Here is a 14,691-nt window from a genome sequence, read left to right on the forward strand (position 1 = left end):
AGCTCAGTCGTTCGGCCATTCCGTCTGCCTTTATTGAGCACCTACTATGGGCCAGGAGCTGCTTGTTCAAGGCATGGGGAGTCTGAGGGCTGAGCGAATAGCTGGCTAAACCACAAGCTTATGAGGGAGTGCGCCCCGTCTTCCGTGGAGGAAGCAGGCGTGTACCCCATGGTCTCCGTGTGTCTTGCCCTCTCTTTTCCTCACCTGCAAAATGGGTTTAATCCCAGAACCCTCTCCTAGGGGCTGTAGGGAGGCTTCCAGGAGATCCAAGCTGTAATGTGCTTAGGGAAGACTCAATAAAGGAAGTGGGGAGAGGAGCTGGAAGCCAGCCCAACCTCTTGGGGCTTCCGCAGACCCCCAGTCTTGCTCGGCTGCCACACGGTTGGATAGGAATATTGATACAAGAAACTTCAATAATTGACAATTTCAGAGCCAAAAGAGATTATATTTTGGCAAGAGAGGGAGTCTCTTGCCCGTTCTCATTCAATCTTTTCTAGACAGAGCCTTCTCAAATTGGGCTGTCAAAGGGAATCAACTGTACCCCAGTAAGTAGGTCATATTCAGGGGTCAGAGTCCCCCATTTCTGGAGGATTTCTGCAAGGGGAGGCTTACAAGTCTGCTTTCCTCCAGACACCATCCCAGCATTGCCCACACCCTTCCTGGGATCCGGAGGGGCCACTGAGTGGGGAGGGGGCTGAGAGAGGGGAGGGGCTTTGGAAAGGGGAGTCAGGGAAGAGTTCGAGGGTCCCCAGGGATGATGGAAGACAGCACACAATCCTGCCGCTCAAACTGTCCATCCTGCACTCCTGGCTCCTGGACTTCCGAACAGGCAGATGCGACTGACAGGGAGGATGAAGGTTTGATGGGGGACATGCTGGCAGGGTGCTCTGTCCTTCCAGAGCTGCCCCCGATGTCCAGCCCTGGCCCTACTGCATCGTGGACCTGCGGGTGAGCTGGGGTTGCAGGGAGAGCGACCTGGGCCCGGTACTGAGGCGAGGGTGGAGGCGACGGATCACCGCCCGGCGAAACAGGATGTACACCCAGGGGTCGAGGATCTGGTTCCAGGTGGCCACGCGCAGGTAGATAAGCAGCTGCTTCTCGGTGGCTCGGGACAGCTGCCCAGTCGGGCTCATGGCAGGCGGGCTCCGCAGCACCGTCTGGGCGATAAAGACCTGCGGGGGGAGGGGTGTGTGTGTGTGTGTCGCCAGAGCTGTCAGCCGGGGGCCAGGCCGGCCACCAGCCCTGCCCTCCACCAGCACCTGCCCGGGCCACCTGCCGTCCGCCGAGATCCCGTGCCGATTCTGTCCCCGAGGTGCTGTGTGACCTCGGGAGAGCTGCCTGACCTCTCTGAGCTTCAGCTGATGTGACCGAAAAATAGCACACTTTTCCTGCTCCTCTCCTGGGCACAATTAAACGTGGTGGACAAGAGGACTTGCACGTGTGAGCAGGTGGAATCACTGTGACTGCCAGTTTCATTATTCTATCAAACATTTATATTTTACACAAATTTTATAATATAATATCAAATTATGGTATAAAATTGTATATTAAATAATTAAACTTTATGTTGTTTATTTTATTTTAAGTCAGTTTATATTATATTAAAATTTATAGTTTATAAAATTTTATGACAAATAATTTTATGTTAAATTCTTATATTAAATCACTTTAATATATTTTATTAAATATTGGATTTTATATTTAATATTATACATTATGTAATGTAATAAGGTATTTACAGATTATCATAGAATATAATTAGTTACCTAATAATTAATATATTGTTAATTATAACTATTATATAAGTTATGTTATATATATTATATAGTATTTAAAATTATATATGTAATTATATAATATATAACATAATTATAAGGATGTGACTATAAATTACATAATGATTGATATAATTATTAAGTATTAATTAATAATATGTAATTATAGCTCTGTTATATAGTATTTAATAATTATATAATATATAGTATATAATGATTGATATATTATTAAGTATGAATGAAAAATAGATAACTATAGTTATATGTTATATAGTATTTAACAATTATATAATATATAACTATATATTATATAATGATTGATATAATTGTTAAATATTAAGTAATAATATGTAATTATAGTTATATGTTATACAGTATTTAACAATTATATGATTGATATAATTATTAAGTATTAATTCTAATATAATATAATTAATTATAATTATTATATTTCATAATTATAATCCAATTTATACTATATTTAATATAATTATATTCATATTGTATTGCATGTAGTATATTAAAATAAATTTTTTTCTTTTTTTTTTGGCTGCGCCGTACAGCTTGCGGGATCTTAGTTCCCTGACCAGGGATTGAACCCGTGCCCTCAGCAGTGAAAGTGCAGAGTCCTAACCACTGGACCGCTAGGAAATTTCCCATAAATTATTATTTTAAAATTGTTTCCTGAGCACCTACAGTGTGCTGGGCAATTCTGGGGACACTGCAGTGGCCAAGGCAGACCCAGGTCCCACTTGCACAGGCTCACAGGCTCACAGCCCCATTAGGACATGTGACCAGGTGGTTGCAGCTTGGCGGTGGGAGTGGGGGTGACCTAGCAGTGATGGAGGCACTGTTGGAGCCCAGGGTAGGAGGCTGACCGGGCTTGGGAGAGGTAACCAGATGGCTAATAGGAGTTTCCCAGGTGAGTTTGAAGGAAGTGTCTGTGGGCCTTTCTTCTGGGACAATAAGGAGCTATGGGAGGTTTTAGAGCAGGAGTTGGCTCATGGGCCAAATCTGGCCTGCCACCTGTTTTTGTTTTGCTTTGTTTGCTTTATTTTTGCCTTTTTGGTTTGTTTTGTTGTTTTGCTAAGAATGTTTTTACATGTGTCAATGGTGAGAGGAAAAAAATAGAAAGCATATTTTGGGGGTTTTTTAATTTAAAAAATTTTTATTTTTATTTTTTGGCCGTGCCACGCAGCATGCTCAACTAGGGATCGAACCCACAACCCCTGCAGTGGAAGTACGGAGTCTTAACCACTGGGCCACCAGGGTAGTGGCCTAGAAAGCATATTTTGTGACGTGACAATGACATGAAATTCAAATTTCAGAGTCCGTAAATGAAGTCCTACTGGTGCACAGCCGTGCCCGTTTGTTTCCATGTAGCTTTCATGCCACAGCAGCAGAGCCGCATTGTTGTCACAGAGACTGTGTTTAAAGGGTTTACTATATGGCCTTTTAGGAAAAACTTTGCTGCCAAAGGGGACCAGGAATCGTATAATGATTCAATGATTCTACCTAGGATGCCTTCTTGGTTTTTACCTAACAGTTCAACTCCTATTTAGAGCAGGGCAGGGCTCATCCTGGGTATTTCAAGAGAGTCAAGGCTGGAGGGCAGGGAGAAAGAAGAGGCTGAGGCAGATCCTTCTCAGGGACCTCTTGGTGAAGGTGACATTTGAGGAAAGACATGGAGGAGTGAGGGAGTGATCCATGTGGAGATCTGGGGTGGGGGGAAGCATTCCAGGCAGAGGATACAGCCCAGTGCAAAGGTCCTGGGGCAGGACCGGGCCTGGCATGTTGGAGGAACAGCCAGGAGGTCCATGTGTCTGGAGCAGAGTGAGCGAGGCGGAGAGAGGGAGGAGGGGGGGGCAGGGAGGGGACGGGGCAGGTAGTACAGGGCCTTGTGGGTGGCAGGGAGGACTTGGATTTTTACCCTGAGGGAGGTGAGACCCCTGGAGGGCTGTGGGCAGAGGGGGGACCTGACTCAGGTGTTCACAGGCGCCCTCTAGATGCTGCCCGATAAATAATAATGATAATAATTATAAGTGAATATAGAAATGGGCTCAGCTCGACACAGATGTAGAGAATAAACGTATGGACACCAAGGGGGGAAAGTGGCGGGGTGGGGCGGTGGTGGTGGGATGAATTGGGAGATTGGGATTGACATATATACACTAATATGTATAAAATAGATAACTAATAAGAACCTGCTGTATAAAATAAATAAAATAAAATTCAAAAATTCAAAAAAAAAAAAAGAAAAAAAAAAAAGAAATGGCCTCAGCTCTATGAGACCAGGCCTGGGAGGGACACCCCAGGTACAGAACAGAAGCACATTTCTCAGCCGGAAGCATCATCCTGTAACTGCCACTCCCCTGGGACCCATCAGTGCCTGCAGCTTCACATATCACAAAAAAAATTATGTTCCTTTCTTTTTTTTCTCCCACCATTGACACACGTAAAAATATTCTTAGCAAAACAAAGCAAACCAAATTTGCAATCTTCCTATCCCACAGGTTTAGTTTTTGTTTTAGCCCTTATCACTTCCTAATATCTACCACTTCACTTATTTATATACTATGTTTATTTTCTGTCTTCCCCATGACCTAAGAGTTCCAGGAAGTCACTCAGTTTTGTCAGTTTTGTTCCCTGTGCAGTGCCTAGACCAGAGCCAGCAACACACTCATTGCTCAATAAATGTTTGTTGAAGGAACAAATGAATAAATGAGTTCATGTCATCATCCTGACAGTCACTCTGAGAGGCTGGCACCTTTTTAGTCATCCCCATAATAGGAGGAGATTGAGGCTGGAGGAGGGAAACCCGTAGCCAGAGTCACATGATAAGTCCTTGTTGGATGTGGGCTGGAAAGCAAGTATCTGATTCCAGTCTCCAGACTTGTCCCCATCCAGTCAGAAACGGAAAAATAACCACTCCAAGCGGCCAATTACATCAATCAGTGGAAGGACTTCAGCAAGCTCCCCTGACTCAGGGAAGATCTGTGCAAGGCTAGGGTCCAGCCCAGAACTAGGCACAAAGTAGAAATGATCCAGTAATTGTACCTGGAATGTCCTCCCTGCTTTTCTCTGGCAGGTAAACTCCTCTTCATCCTTCAAAACCCCAGCTCCAATGCCCCTCTTCCAGAAAGCCTTCCCTGATATCCCAGGGAGAGCCTGGGAGCCCTTCCCTGGGCATCTCAGTCCCAGGACACTGCCTCTGCCCCAGTCCTGCCCCCAGTTTGGGATTATCTGTGTCTTGCTCATGGGTTCCTCAAGGAAGGACCCTTGAACACTGGGGTCATGCCCACACTTTCTTGGGCGGACGAGAACCTGAGGGTTACGAATTCATTCGGGAGGAACCGAGGCCCAGTCACCAAGGGTGGGTGGGAGACCCTGGCAGCCCCTGCCCCCGCCACTCACCAGCAGCGGCATCCAGCAGATGCTGGCCACCACCATGATGCCCGTGAGCTGAGCCATCATCTCGACCTCGCAGTCCCGTGGGCGCTGCTGGGCGGCCTCCTGCCCGTGGTAGACGTGGCACAGGGTGGCCACGCTGATCGTGTTGAGCAGGAAGGACAGCCCCACCGAGAGGCTGCCGAGGAGGGTGAAGAGCAAACCGAAGGCCACGTCCCCCGGCTCGGCACCGAGCGTGAGGAAGCACCAGGAGCCCGGGTACTGCACGGTGTAGCGACCCACGCCCAGCAGGGGCAGCAGGCCCAGCGCCAGTGCGGCGGCCCACACCAGCCCCACTGTGGTCCAGGCCCGGCGCTGCGAGGCGGCTGCGGGCCGTGAGAAGGGCCGGGTGATGCCCAGGTAGCGCTCCGAGGCCATGGCGGCCCCCAGCAGCAGCGGGCACAGGCCAAAAAAGACCATGATGACGCCCATGAAGTGGCAGAGGCTGCAACCTGGGTCCACGGCCTGCCAGTCAAAGAGGGCGGCGTGCTGGGACACCACGATGGTGCCAGTGACCAGCAGCCCCATGAAGTCGGTGATGACCAGGCCGCAGAGGAAGGTCAGGAAGGAGGATCGCGCATGGGAGCTGCCCTGCCGCGCACTCACCAGCACGCTCAATGCCAGCAGGTTGGAGGCCAGGCCCACCAGGCAGAAGGAGGCTGCGAACCAGGGGGAGGCGATCAGGCGCCGTTCCTCCAGCGTGATGTTTGTTGGCCGTAAACAGGGCCCCAGAGAACTGCCATTGGGCCACATGGCGCCAGAGCGGAGTGGGGAGGGTCACCACCCCATCAGGCCAAGGCTGCAGGTGGGGTGGACTGGCACTGGCTCAGGCACACCTGGGGAGGGGGATGGCGGAAGAGAAGATTTGCTGGTGATTCATTCTGCATTTTAGTCTGAGCAGCCCTGGTGAACTCCTACACAACCTTCAATGCCCCAGCTCAAATATCCCCTCCTATAGGAAGCCTTTCCTGACCTATCTCACTCCCCACTCAGTAAGTATTACTATTACTACTATGACTAGCTCCAGCCCTGTCCTGCCCAGGCTCAGTGACCCTCAAGGGTGAGGATCAGTTCTGTCTCCTCTGGGAACCCTGAAAGACACCAGTTAGTATTTGCCAGGTCTCAGAGAAGGGCTGAGAAGCCCCAGTTTGAACTCCAGCCCTGGTACCCACTGTGTGACCCCAGGCAAATGATTTCTTCTCTCTACACTTCCATTTCCCTGCTGGTCATCCATCTGAGCCCTTGGTGGACTGCAGAATCCAGAACAGATTTCAGCTATTGTAAAACAGGACACATCCAGTGTGGGGAGGGCGGCTGGCTGGTGGCCAGAGGTCGCTGGTTCTCGAGCGGGCTCCAAGGTCAGCCTTGTGGGTCACAATTTCTCATGAAATTGTGGGGGAGGCCCGGCCCCATTGGTGTTTTAGGGAGAGCCTTCCTCACATGTTGGAATCGTGTAGATTCTTTTTTTCCCCCCATTTTCATTTAATAAGAAATAAACCGGGGCTTCCCTGGTGGCGCAGTGGTTGAGAATCTGCCTGCCAATGCAGGGGACACGGGTTCAAGCCCTGGTCTGGGAAGATCCCACATGCCGCGGAGCAGCTGGGCCCGTGAGCCACAATTACTGAGCCTGCGCGTCTGGAGCCTGTGCTCCGCAACGAGAGGCCGCGATAGTGAGAGGCCCGCGCACCGCGATGAAGAGTGGCCCCCGCTCCCCGCAACTAGAGAAAGCCCTCGCACAGAAACGAAGACCCAACACAGCCATAAATAAAAATAAAATAAAATAAAATAAAAATAAATAAAAATTAAAAAAAAAAAAAAAAAGAAAGAAACCCAGAAATCCAGTTCCATCTGGGAACAAAACTCAGGTCATTTGGAGCAACAGGTTCCCCAGGGACGGGCTATAAACAATAGGAGGAGGGTAATGGGCTATAAACTACCCTGTGTGGGGCTGGGGGAGAAAATTGGAGAGACATGAGGGTCTGACTGCCTCGGGTGTGGACGAATCAGCCAGATATGGGGATGTCGAGTAGAAATAAAATGAGACCATTCAAAAGCCAGCTTCCAGGGGCTTCCTTGGTAGCCCAGTGGGTAAGACTCCGCGCTCCCAATGCAGGGGGCCTGGGTTCAATCCCTGGTCGGGGAACTAGATCCCACATGCATGCCGCAACTAAAGAGTTACATGCCACAACTAAGAGTCCACATGCCACAACTAAGAAGTCTGCATGCTGCAACTAAGAAGTCCGCATGCCGCAACTATTCCCCAAAAGGACACAGCAGGGAGGGCATAAGGTCACCCAGGGGGCCGGCACCCCACACTGGGTGCACACCACGAGCCATCCTTGTGCTGGCAGGGAGGGGGCACTGGGCGGCAGGATCAGAGTGGGCAAAGGTGGGGAGGCAGGACCATGGGAGGCACAGATGGCCCAGGCAGTTAAAGCTCAGAAAGGTCCTCTTATGATCCCCATTTTGCAAAGGCAGGGAACCTGAGGCACAGAGAGGTTAAATAACTAATCCAAAGTCACACAGCCTAGCCGGGGTGGATCTGAGATTTAAACTCGGGCCTCGTTACATACAAATGTGTGTAATTGAGTCAAAGGCCTGCCAGTCAGGTGGAGGCTGGTGGGAGGTGGGTGTGGACCGTCACCATCATTGGAATTTTCCTTGATGAAAAACAGAATTTTTCTAGGAAATTCCCTGGCGGCCCAGTGGTTAAGACTCTGAGCTTTCACTGCCGAGGGCATGGGTTCGGTCCCTGGTCAGGGAACTAAGATCCTGCAAGCCGTGCAGCTCAACCAAACAAGACAGACAAAAAACACACCAACCAACCAAACAAACAACAAAAAGGGGTAGAATTTTTCTAAAAAGTTGGTCAGACTGGATTCGAATCCTGACTTTGCCGCGAACCCTCTCACGGACCTTGGGGGGAGTCAAGTCCCCGCTGTGAGTCTCAGTCTCCCTTCCTATAAAATGGGGCGGATGATGAGAATGATTTCGTCTGTGCCCAGGGCTAAGCCCATGTAGGCGCTCCATTCGTGCTGGCCCTGGGCCCGTGTCTGTGACCTGGCCTCAGCAGTGAGCGTGCTCAGCTACCCCCTCACTCCCCATCTCATTAATTCAGCTCAGCAACTCCTTATCGAGCCTCATAAATTATCCAGCTCCCGATGGCCAGCTCCACAGAGCTTCCCTCCCAGGCTGAGAGCCAAGGCCACTGCCACTTCGATGGGGGCGGGGCCTGGAGAGGGAAACCTGAACCCCAGAGGGGTGGGGGCGTTCCACGGTGCTCGGCCATCTGAGCCGTCCACTCCCGGGCAGGGGTGTGCTCTTTGCCATCTCAGATTTGGCCTGCACTTGGATTCCCCCTGGGGCGGGGCGCTTGCTCCCTCCCTCCCTTGAGAGCTGGTATGCGCTCTTTCTAAACATTCCTGGGGACTCGGGCTGTGCCTGCGGTCACTGCCCCTGCCTCAGCCCTGAGTGACCGCCAGCTCCTCCCGGGTCTCATGGTCCCCTGGTTCCCCACCCTTGCGTGGGAGCTTATGCACCTGGGGACACACACCTCGTGTCTGCCTCGTCTCCCATGTCTGGGAACAAACCTGTGGCCCAGGGCCACTCCCTCTGGCCCCAGCCGGCGGTTTCCAGTCCCCCCGAGGGGTTCAGGTGAGAGTGGCCAGCTCAAGTTCCCCAGGCAAGCGGGCCAGAGGGGCACCTGGCGAGGCCTCCCTTCCCCTCCCACATTGGCCGGGAGGGCTGGCAGGGCCCCCACCCTGCAGGGGACCGTGCTCTTCCCAGCCCGAGGTCCATAAGCACCACTGTGTGGCCCTTGGGGGAACTGCTCTCCCTCTCTGTGCCTCAAGAGAAACATGGACCCCAGATTTGCTGGACAAACCCAGGATTCCATGGCCCGAGAGTGGGGAGGTTTGGACTTTGAAGGTCCAGGGTTCTGGAATTCTAACGAGTTCCCAGTTCTGGAAGCTGAAGGTCCCAAGAATCTAGAATTTCAAGGGGCTGAGGTTCCAGAACTTTGATGGGAATTTGGTTGGGTCCTGGGTTCCAGAAATCTCTCTCTCGGGTCCTGGCTCCTCTCTGGAGGATGGACTTTCACTGTTCCCTCAGCCTCCCTCGGTGAGGCTGGGAGGGATCTATCCACCGCTGTCCCAGGGGCCTGTGCGCTGGGTTGGGCTCGGGCACCAGGCTGGTCCTCCCTCCGCCCACCATGGTGGCCCCGATGGAATGTGGCCTTTGGTTCCCAAGGGCCAGGCCCCTCCTCTGCCTGATGGCCCGTCATCACCTGCCCCATTCTCCTCCTCCTGCTCCTGTGATCCATCCGTCTTTCAACAAGTCCCTCTTCCTCTTGACACGCCACCACCTGGCCTGCCCGGCCTGCCTGTCCTCACGCCATGGACCCACCCAGCCTCCCCCAGGGGTGACGGTGACCTCAGACAAACTCGGACTGGAGCCCGCAATCTGCCACTGCCCAGCTGGGGGCTCGACCTTGCTGAGTCTCAGTTTCCCCCTCTGTGAAATGGGGATAACAAGGACACCAACTCGCCTGCTGGCATTCTGGCTGGTCTTCCCAGGCCTGACCTGCTCCTGCCACCGAGACTTTGCCTCCGCTGTGCCCCCTCCCATCCCCACCCCGCCTGGTGCACCCTTCCTGCTTCCTGGCTGTGCTCACAGCTCGTCTCCTGGCTGCGTGCATGGGGCAGCCAGGTTGGAGTCCTGATGCTCTGTGTGACCTTGGCCCACTTTCACATTTCCTAAGTCCTTTAGTGCTGCCCAGGTGACCAACGACGATGTCCTCTGGCATGAAAGTGCAGGGACCAGGCCAATCTCTGCATCATTTCCTGCCCTTACCCGATGCAGACCTGCACGCCTGAGGGTGTGGACCCCCTCCACGCCCTTGTGCAGCCACAGACGCCCACACAGACACAAACGCATACATGCAGGGCCACTGTCAGTCCCCAGGCCCGCCCCTGCCTTCCCCCACCACAAGACTCAATTTCCGGGAACTTTTCCTGTTGGTGACAGCAGCCAGGCCCCCACCCCAGAGACATCACAGTCAGCCTGTCAGGGTTGGAGCTGAGCCTTGGCCCGGACTCACACAGTCCCTCCCTCTGAGCCTCAGTTTCCTTATCTGTCCAGTGGGCGTCCCCCAGCACCGGCGGGGGACAGATGGGTGATGAAGGGACAGGACCCAGGCCAGGCGGCCAGTGGTTAATGATGGGCACAACTCCGAGTGTGCACACAGACACACAACCAACCAGACGTGTGCTCACACTCACAGCCACACCCAGCACCCTGGCACCCTCTCCGGCTGTGGTGGCACCACAGGACACGGAGTGGCCGGGCACAGACCCAGCGAAACCCACACACAAAGCACATCCTCCGCCACACTGGCCACAGAGGCACACGCAGGTGCCCAGGGCCGGTAGCACTCCAGGCACGGGACCCAAGCTCACCAATGCCCCGGAACACCCAGCACCTGGCAACTGTCACCGCCCACGGTGAAACACCCACAGCAGGGCGGGTCACCGCAGGATACACCCAAGCCACACCTGCCCACTCTCATGCCCCGCCCCTAACCTGATAGCCAACTGTCCTCAGCAGGCGATGGTCGATGGGGCGTGCAGGGGTAGCCAGCCGCGCAGTCGTGTCCCGGCGGACCTGCGGGTGCCGGGGTGGAGGGGGGCGTGCGGAAGCGGAAGCAGGGCGGCCCTGCCTCCGGGGGCCCTGGGGAAACTGAGTCACGGCGGGAGGACCACGCCGAGGACCCCGGCACTGCCACGTCGCGGCGGGACACAGATGGAGGGTGGGGCGGCGCGGGGTCCCGGGCCGCGGGAGGGGGGCGAGGTCCCCTCCCGGCCTGGAGGGGGTTCGGCGGGGGCTAAAAATAGCCCGGGGCTGGGGCTCCGCTCTGCGGCCGGCGCCCGTCTCTGCTAGTGTCTGGCTCAATCTCTCTGTCTTTCGGTCTGTCTCCCATCAGCCCCTCCCGCCCCGCGCTGGCCACGCCCCTCCCGCCCGGGCCTGGCTGATGAGGGTCAGTGGGCGCCCCCCAGCCCCGCGGGGAGACCGCGAGGCCTCCTGGGGGAGGGGGCGCCCATGGGACCCCAGGGCCGTAGGGGCAGGGGTGGTGGCGGGGGTGGCCGGCGCCCTCTCGGGAGCCTCCGCCCGCTCCCCTCCCCCAAGCCCGCCCCAGCCAGGTCCCCTCCCGGCGCTCCGGCCGTCAGGCCCAGTGTTATTCACCGTCCGGGCAGCACCCGAGGCTGTGAGGGGGCGGGGCGGGGGCGGGGCGGGGGCGGGCCCGGCGGGCCCCGCTCCCAAGCGCGCCCAGACCCCGACCCAGGGACCCAGGGCTCAGAGCTGGTGAACCCGGTGGGGTGGGGCCTGGCACACAGTAGGTGCCTCGTCAATGTAGGGTCTGTCTGAGGCCCCTGCCCGGGCTGGGGGTAGGGGTGCAGGGACGTTTAGAGGGGAGAGGCGACCACACTCTCCGCCCAGGAGCTTCGTGGGCAGCCTGCTGAGACAGGCTTCTGGAGCAGGTGACCTGGGAGGGCTGTGGGTGGTGGCATTCTAGGGGGAGGGTCCTGTGAGGACACAGGCTGGAATTGGGGCCAGAGGAGGCAAAGCCCCCTGCAGAGCCGCCTGTGGTCGGGGTGGGGAGGTGTGCTTTCCCTCCGCCCCCCAGTTCAGGGTGGGGAAGGATGCCCAGAGCCCGGCACTGCAGGAGTGATTGAGGATGAGCAGGGGGCTGGAAGCAGGGCTGGGGAATGACTCCCCAGGCAGGATCGGCTTCCTTGAAAGCCCCCAGACTCACTCAGGGCTGTGGGCCAGGGTCTGATCAGCCCAAAGCCATGAAAGCAGAGGGTGACCACCTGGGTACAGCTAGAGCAAAGGCATGGAGGCTGGACCGTGATGCAGGAAAGTGAGAAGCTCCTTAAAGGTCCTTCCTGCCCACAGTCCTTGGGCCTCAGGTGGGTGAAGGGGGTCCACGGGCCTGGGGCTGGCCTTTGAAGATGTGTGGAGGGCAGGGCTTGGGCATGGAGGGGTGGCCTTGGGCCTACTTGGCCCTCAGTTAAGGCCTGGAGTGGGCCGGGACTCTCTGGCTTGGCCTTGACCTCACCCCACCCAGTCCTCGGGGGCCTGGGAGGGGCACAGAGTACAGGCTCTGAGTGAGAAAGATGGACTCCTGCCCTGGCCCTGCTCTCCCCTCCATTGGGTCTACCCACTATCCTTCCGGCCTCTGCATCCCTCCAGATGGCACCTCCTCTGTTCCATCCCACTTAACCGTAACTTCTCTTCCTTGACAAGGAGTCTCCCCAACTCCTATGCATCTGGCAGAGCCCTGGCTCCAAGGCCCTCTCCTCTGTAAAGCCTAGTTGTTCCAGGCAGTCTTGCCTCCCCCAACCCCTCCTTAAGGGCAACTCTGTGTGGCAGCCCATGTGGTAGAACAGGTAGTCTAAACCTGACCTGCCCTCAAAGATCCCCCAGGCTGGAGAGAGAGAAAGCTGGATACAGACAGTCCCAGTCTCCTGCGCTCAGGGCTGGGCCCAGGGAAGTGACAGGGCTTAGGTAGGAGCCCAGGAGGTGAGCCGGGAAGGCATCCTGGGGTGGGGGTAGGGGAGAAGGGACTGAGAACTGGGGCTTTGTGGAACGCGTAGGAGTTCCACAGGTCCAAGAGACGTGGCAGAAATTACACGTGCAAAACTTTGGAGGCAAGAGAGAACATGAGGCTTCAGGGAACTGTAAGGAGGGCAGACTTGGTGGGAAGAGGATGTGGGGCTGGGGCTTCAGATGGGGTGGCGGGTGAGATGAAAGGGGACTGTTCCGGTCTCATTTCCTCTGGCCCGAGATAAGAAGGACAGTGCTCCTTCTGGGAAATAGCCAGGGCAGGGGTCAGAGAAGCGCACTTGACTTGCAATTAGCCTGGGTCTCACCACGACTCTGCAAGGCAGGGGGTAAAAATGCTCACTTTATAGATGGGGAAACTGAGACCTGGAGAGCAGATAGGACATGTCAAAGGCCACGTGTGGGTGGGATCTGAATATGAGTACTGGGCTTCCCCCACCTCCTGGGCTGGTGTCTGGGGGTCTCCGGGCCTCCGTTCCCCCCCCCCGCCCCCCGCCCTGCTCAAAGGGCACACGGGAGGCGTGGGAGGGGCTGAGATGGCCTGGGGGCTCCAGATGGTGGGAACAGAGACCAGGTTCAGGACGTGCCCCCCCCAGTGGCTGTGGTTTCCGGTGGGAGCCAGGCAGAGAGCATCTATTCTTAGCCTCACTCACAGCCCAGGGCAGGAAGAGGCTGGGATGGGGGTTGGGGACAATCTGAGGGACACTGGGGGGATGCTGGGCTGGGGCTGTGTCATGGGGCAGCTGGATGGGGTGATGTGCCCCCAGTCTGCCTGAGGGGTCTCCCTGACACGCAACTTGTGCCCTGACCAACTCACTCACCCTCTATGGCTCCCCAGTGCCCTGCGAAAGAGTCCAGCAGCTGGACTTGCATTCAGCCCTGCCCTGGGCGCACCTGTTGCCTTTTCCTCTGCAAGGCAGGCCCCACCCTCCTTCTCTGCCCGGCAGCCCCGTCCTCCCAGGCCCAGCACCTGCATCCCTCCCCTCCTCCAGGGAGCCTTCAGTGTCCCTTCTGGGGCCCCCCAGACTCAGTGCCTCCCCTGCCCTACCCTGACTCCTTGCCTGGAGGGCGTCTGAGCCCAGCTCTCCTCCCTCCGGACTGGGGGCTCCTGGCTAAACACGTGCCCAGCGAGTCGGGGTCACAGCCACCTTGTTCCCCCTGCTCAGAGCCGCCACCTCCCTTGGGGTAGACTCCCTGCCCGGATTGCAGGAGGGGCATGAGGAGGAACCAGGATGCTGGGGCTGGGAAGACTCCTCGGGGGGCAGGTGGGGAAACTGAGGCTGGGAATGGGAGGTTGGAGAAACCCGGGTTCTAACCCTGACTGCTGCTTTCTAGGCTTGAAAACATGTGCCTCTGTGAGCCTGTTTCCCCAAATGGACACAAGTGCTGTCATGTAGGGCTGGTGTGAGGTCCACAAAACACCAGCTAAAGGCCAGGCCATTGCAGCCACACAGAGCCCGTGCTCTGAGAACAGAACAAGGCCCGACCCATCTGGTGACCAAGCACCCTGCTAGGTGCGAAAGTGCGTCCCAGCTCTGCCCCCGACTCAACCCTGCTCCCAGGGCCTGTCCCACACTCGATGACAGTGGAGCAGGCCAGGGATCAATTGGTAGCGGCTGCCCAGAGGATTCTAAGATTGCTCTGGCAATCAGCAATTGATTACTAATGTCTGTGGAGGGTTCCAAATGGGATGGATGTGGTCTGTGCGCTGCCCTAAAGGGTAGTCTTCATCCTGGACCAGGCTGGCTGGGTGGGACAGGGTCTGCAGTGGGGATTGGGCGCCCCTTGACCAGATGCACTTCCCTACCGAGTCCCCAAGCCCAGCTGTCTAGAACATGTTTACTGA

General features: G+C 55.7%; 1 protein-coding gene across 1 annotated transcript; it reads right to left on the reverse strand.

Moving 5' to 3' along the window:
- Positions 1 to 840: 840 nt before the first annotated feature.
- Positions 841 to 10,890, reverse strand: TBXA2R (thromboxane A2 receptor). Its single transcript, XM_061190801.1, has 3 exons — positions 10,803 to 10,890; positions 5,190 to 6,058; positions 841 to 1,172 (listed from the first exon to the last, which is right to left on the reverse strand). Exons 2-3 carry the CDS (start codon positions 5,973 to 5,975, stop codon positions 927 to 929), a joined length of 1,032 nt encoding a protein of 343 aa, XP_061046784.1. The 5' UTR covers positions 5,976 to 6,058; positions 10,803 to 10,890; the 3' UTR covers positions 841 to 926.
- Between the last annotated feature and the right edge of the window lie 3,801 nt (positions 10,891 to 14,691).

The sequence above is a fragment of the Eubalaena glacialis genome, chromosome 4 (assembly GCF_028564815.1).
Source record: "Eubalaena glacialis isolate mEubGla1 chromosome 4, mEubGla1.1.hap2.+ XY, whole genome shotgun sequence".
NCBI classification, from domain to species: Eukaryota; Metazoa; Chordata; class Mammalia; order Artiodactyla; family Balaenidae; genus Eubalaena; species Eubalaena glacialis.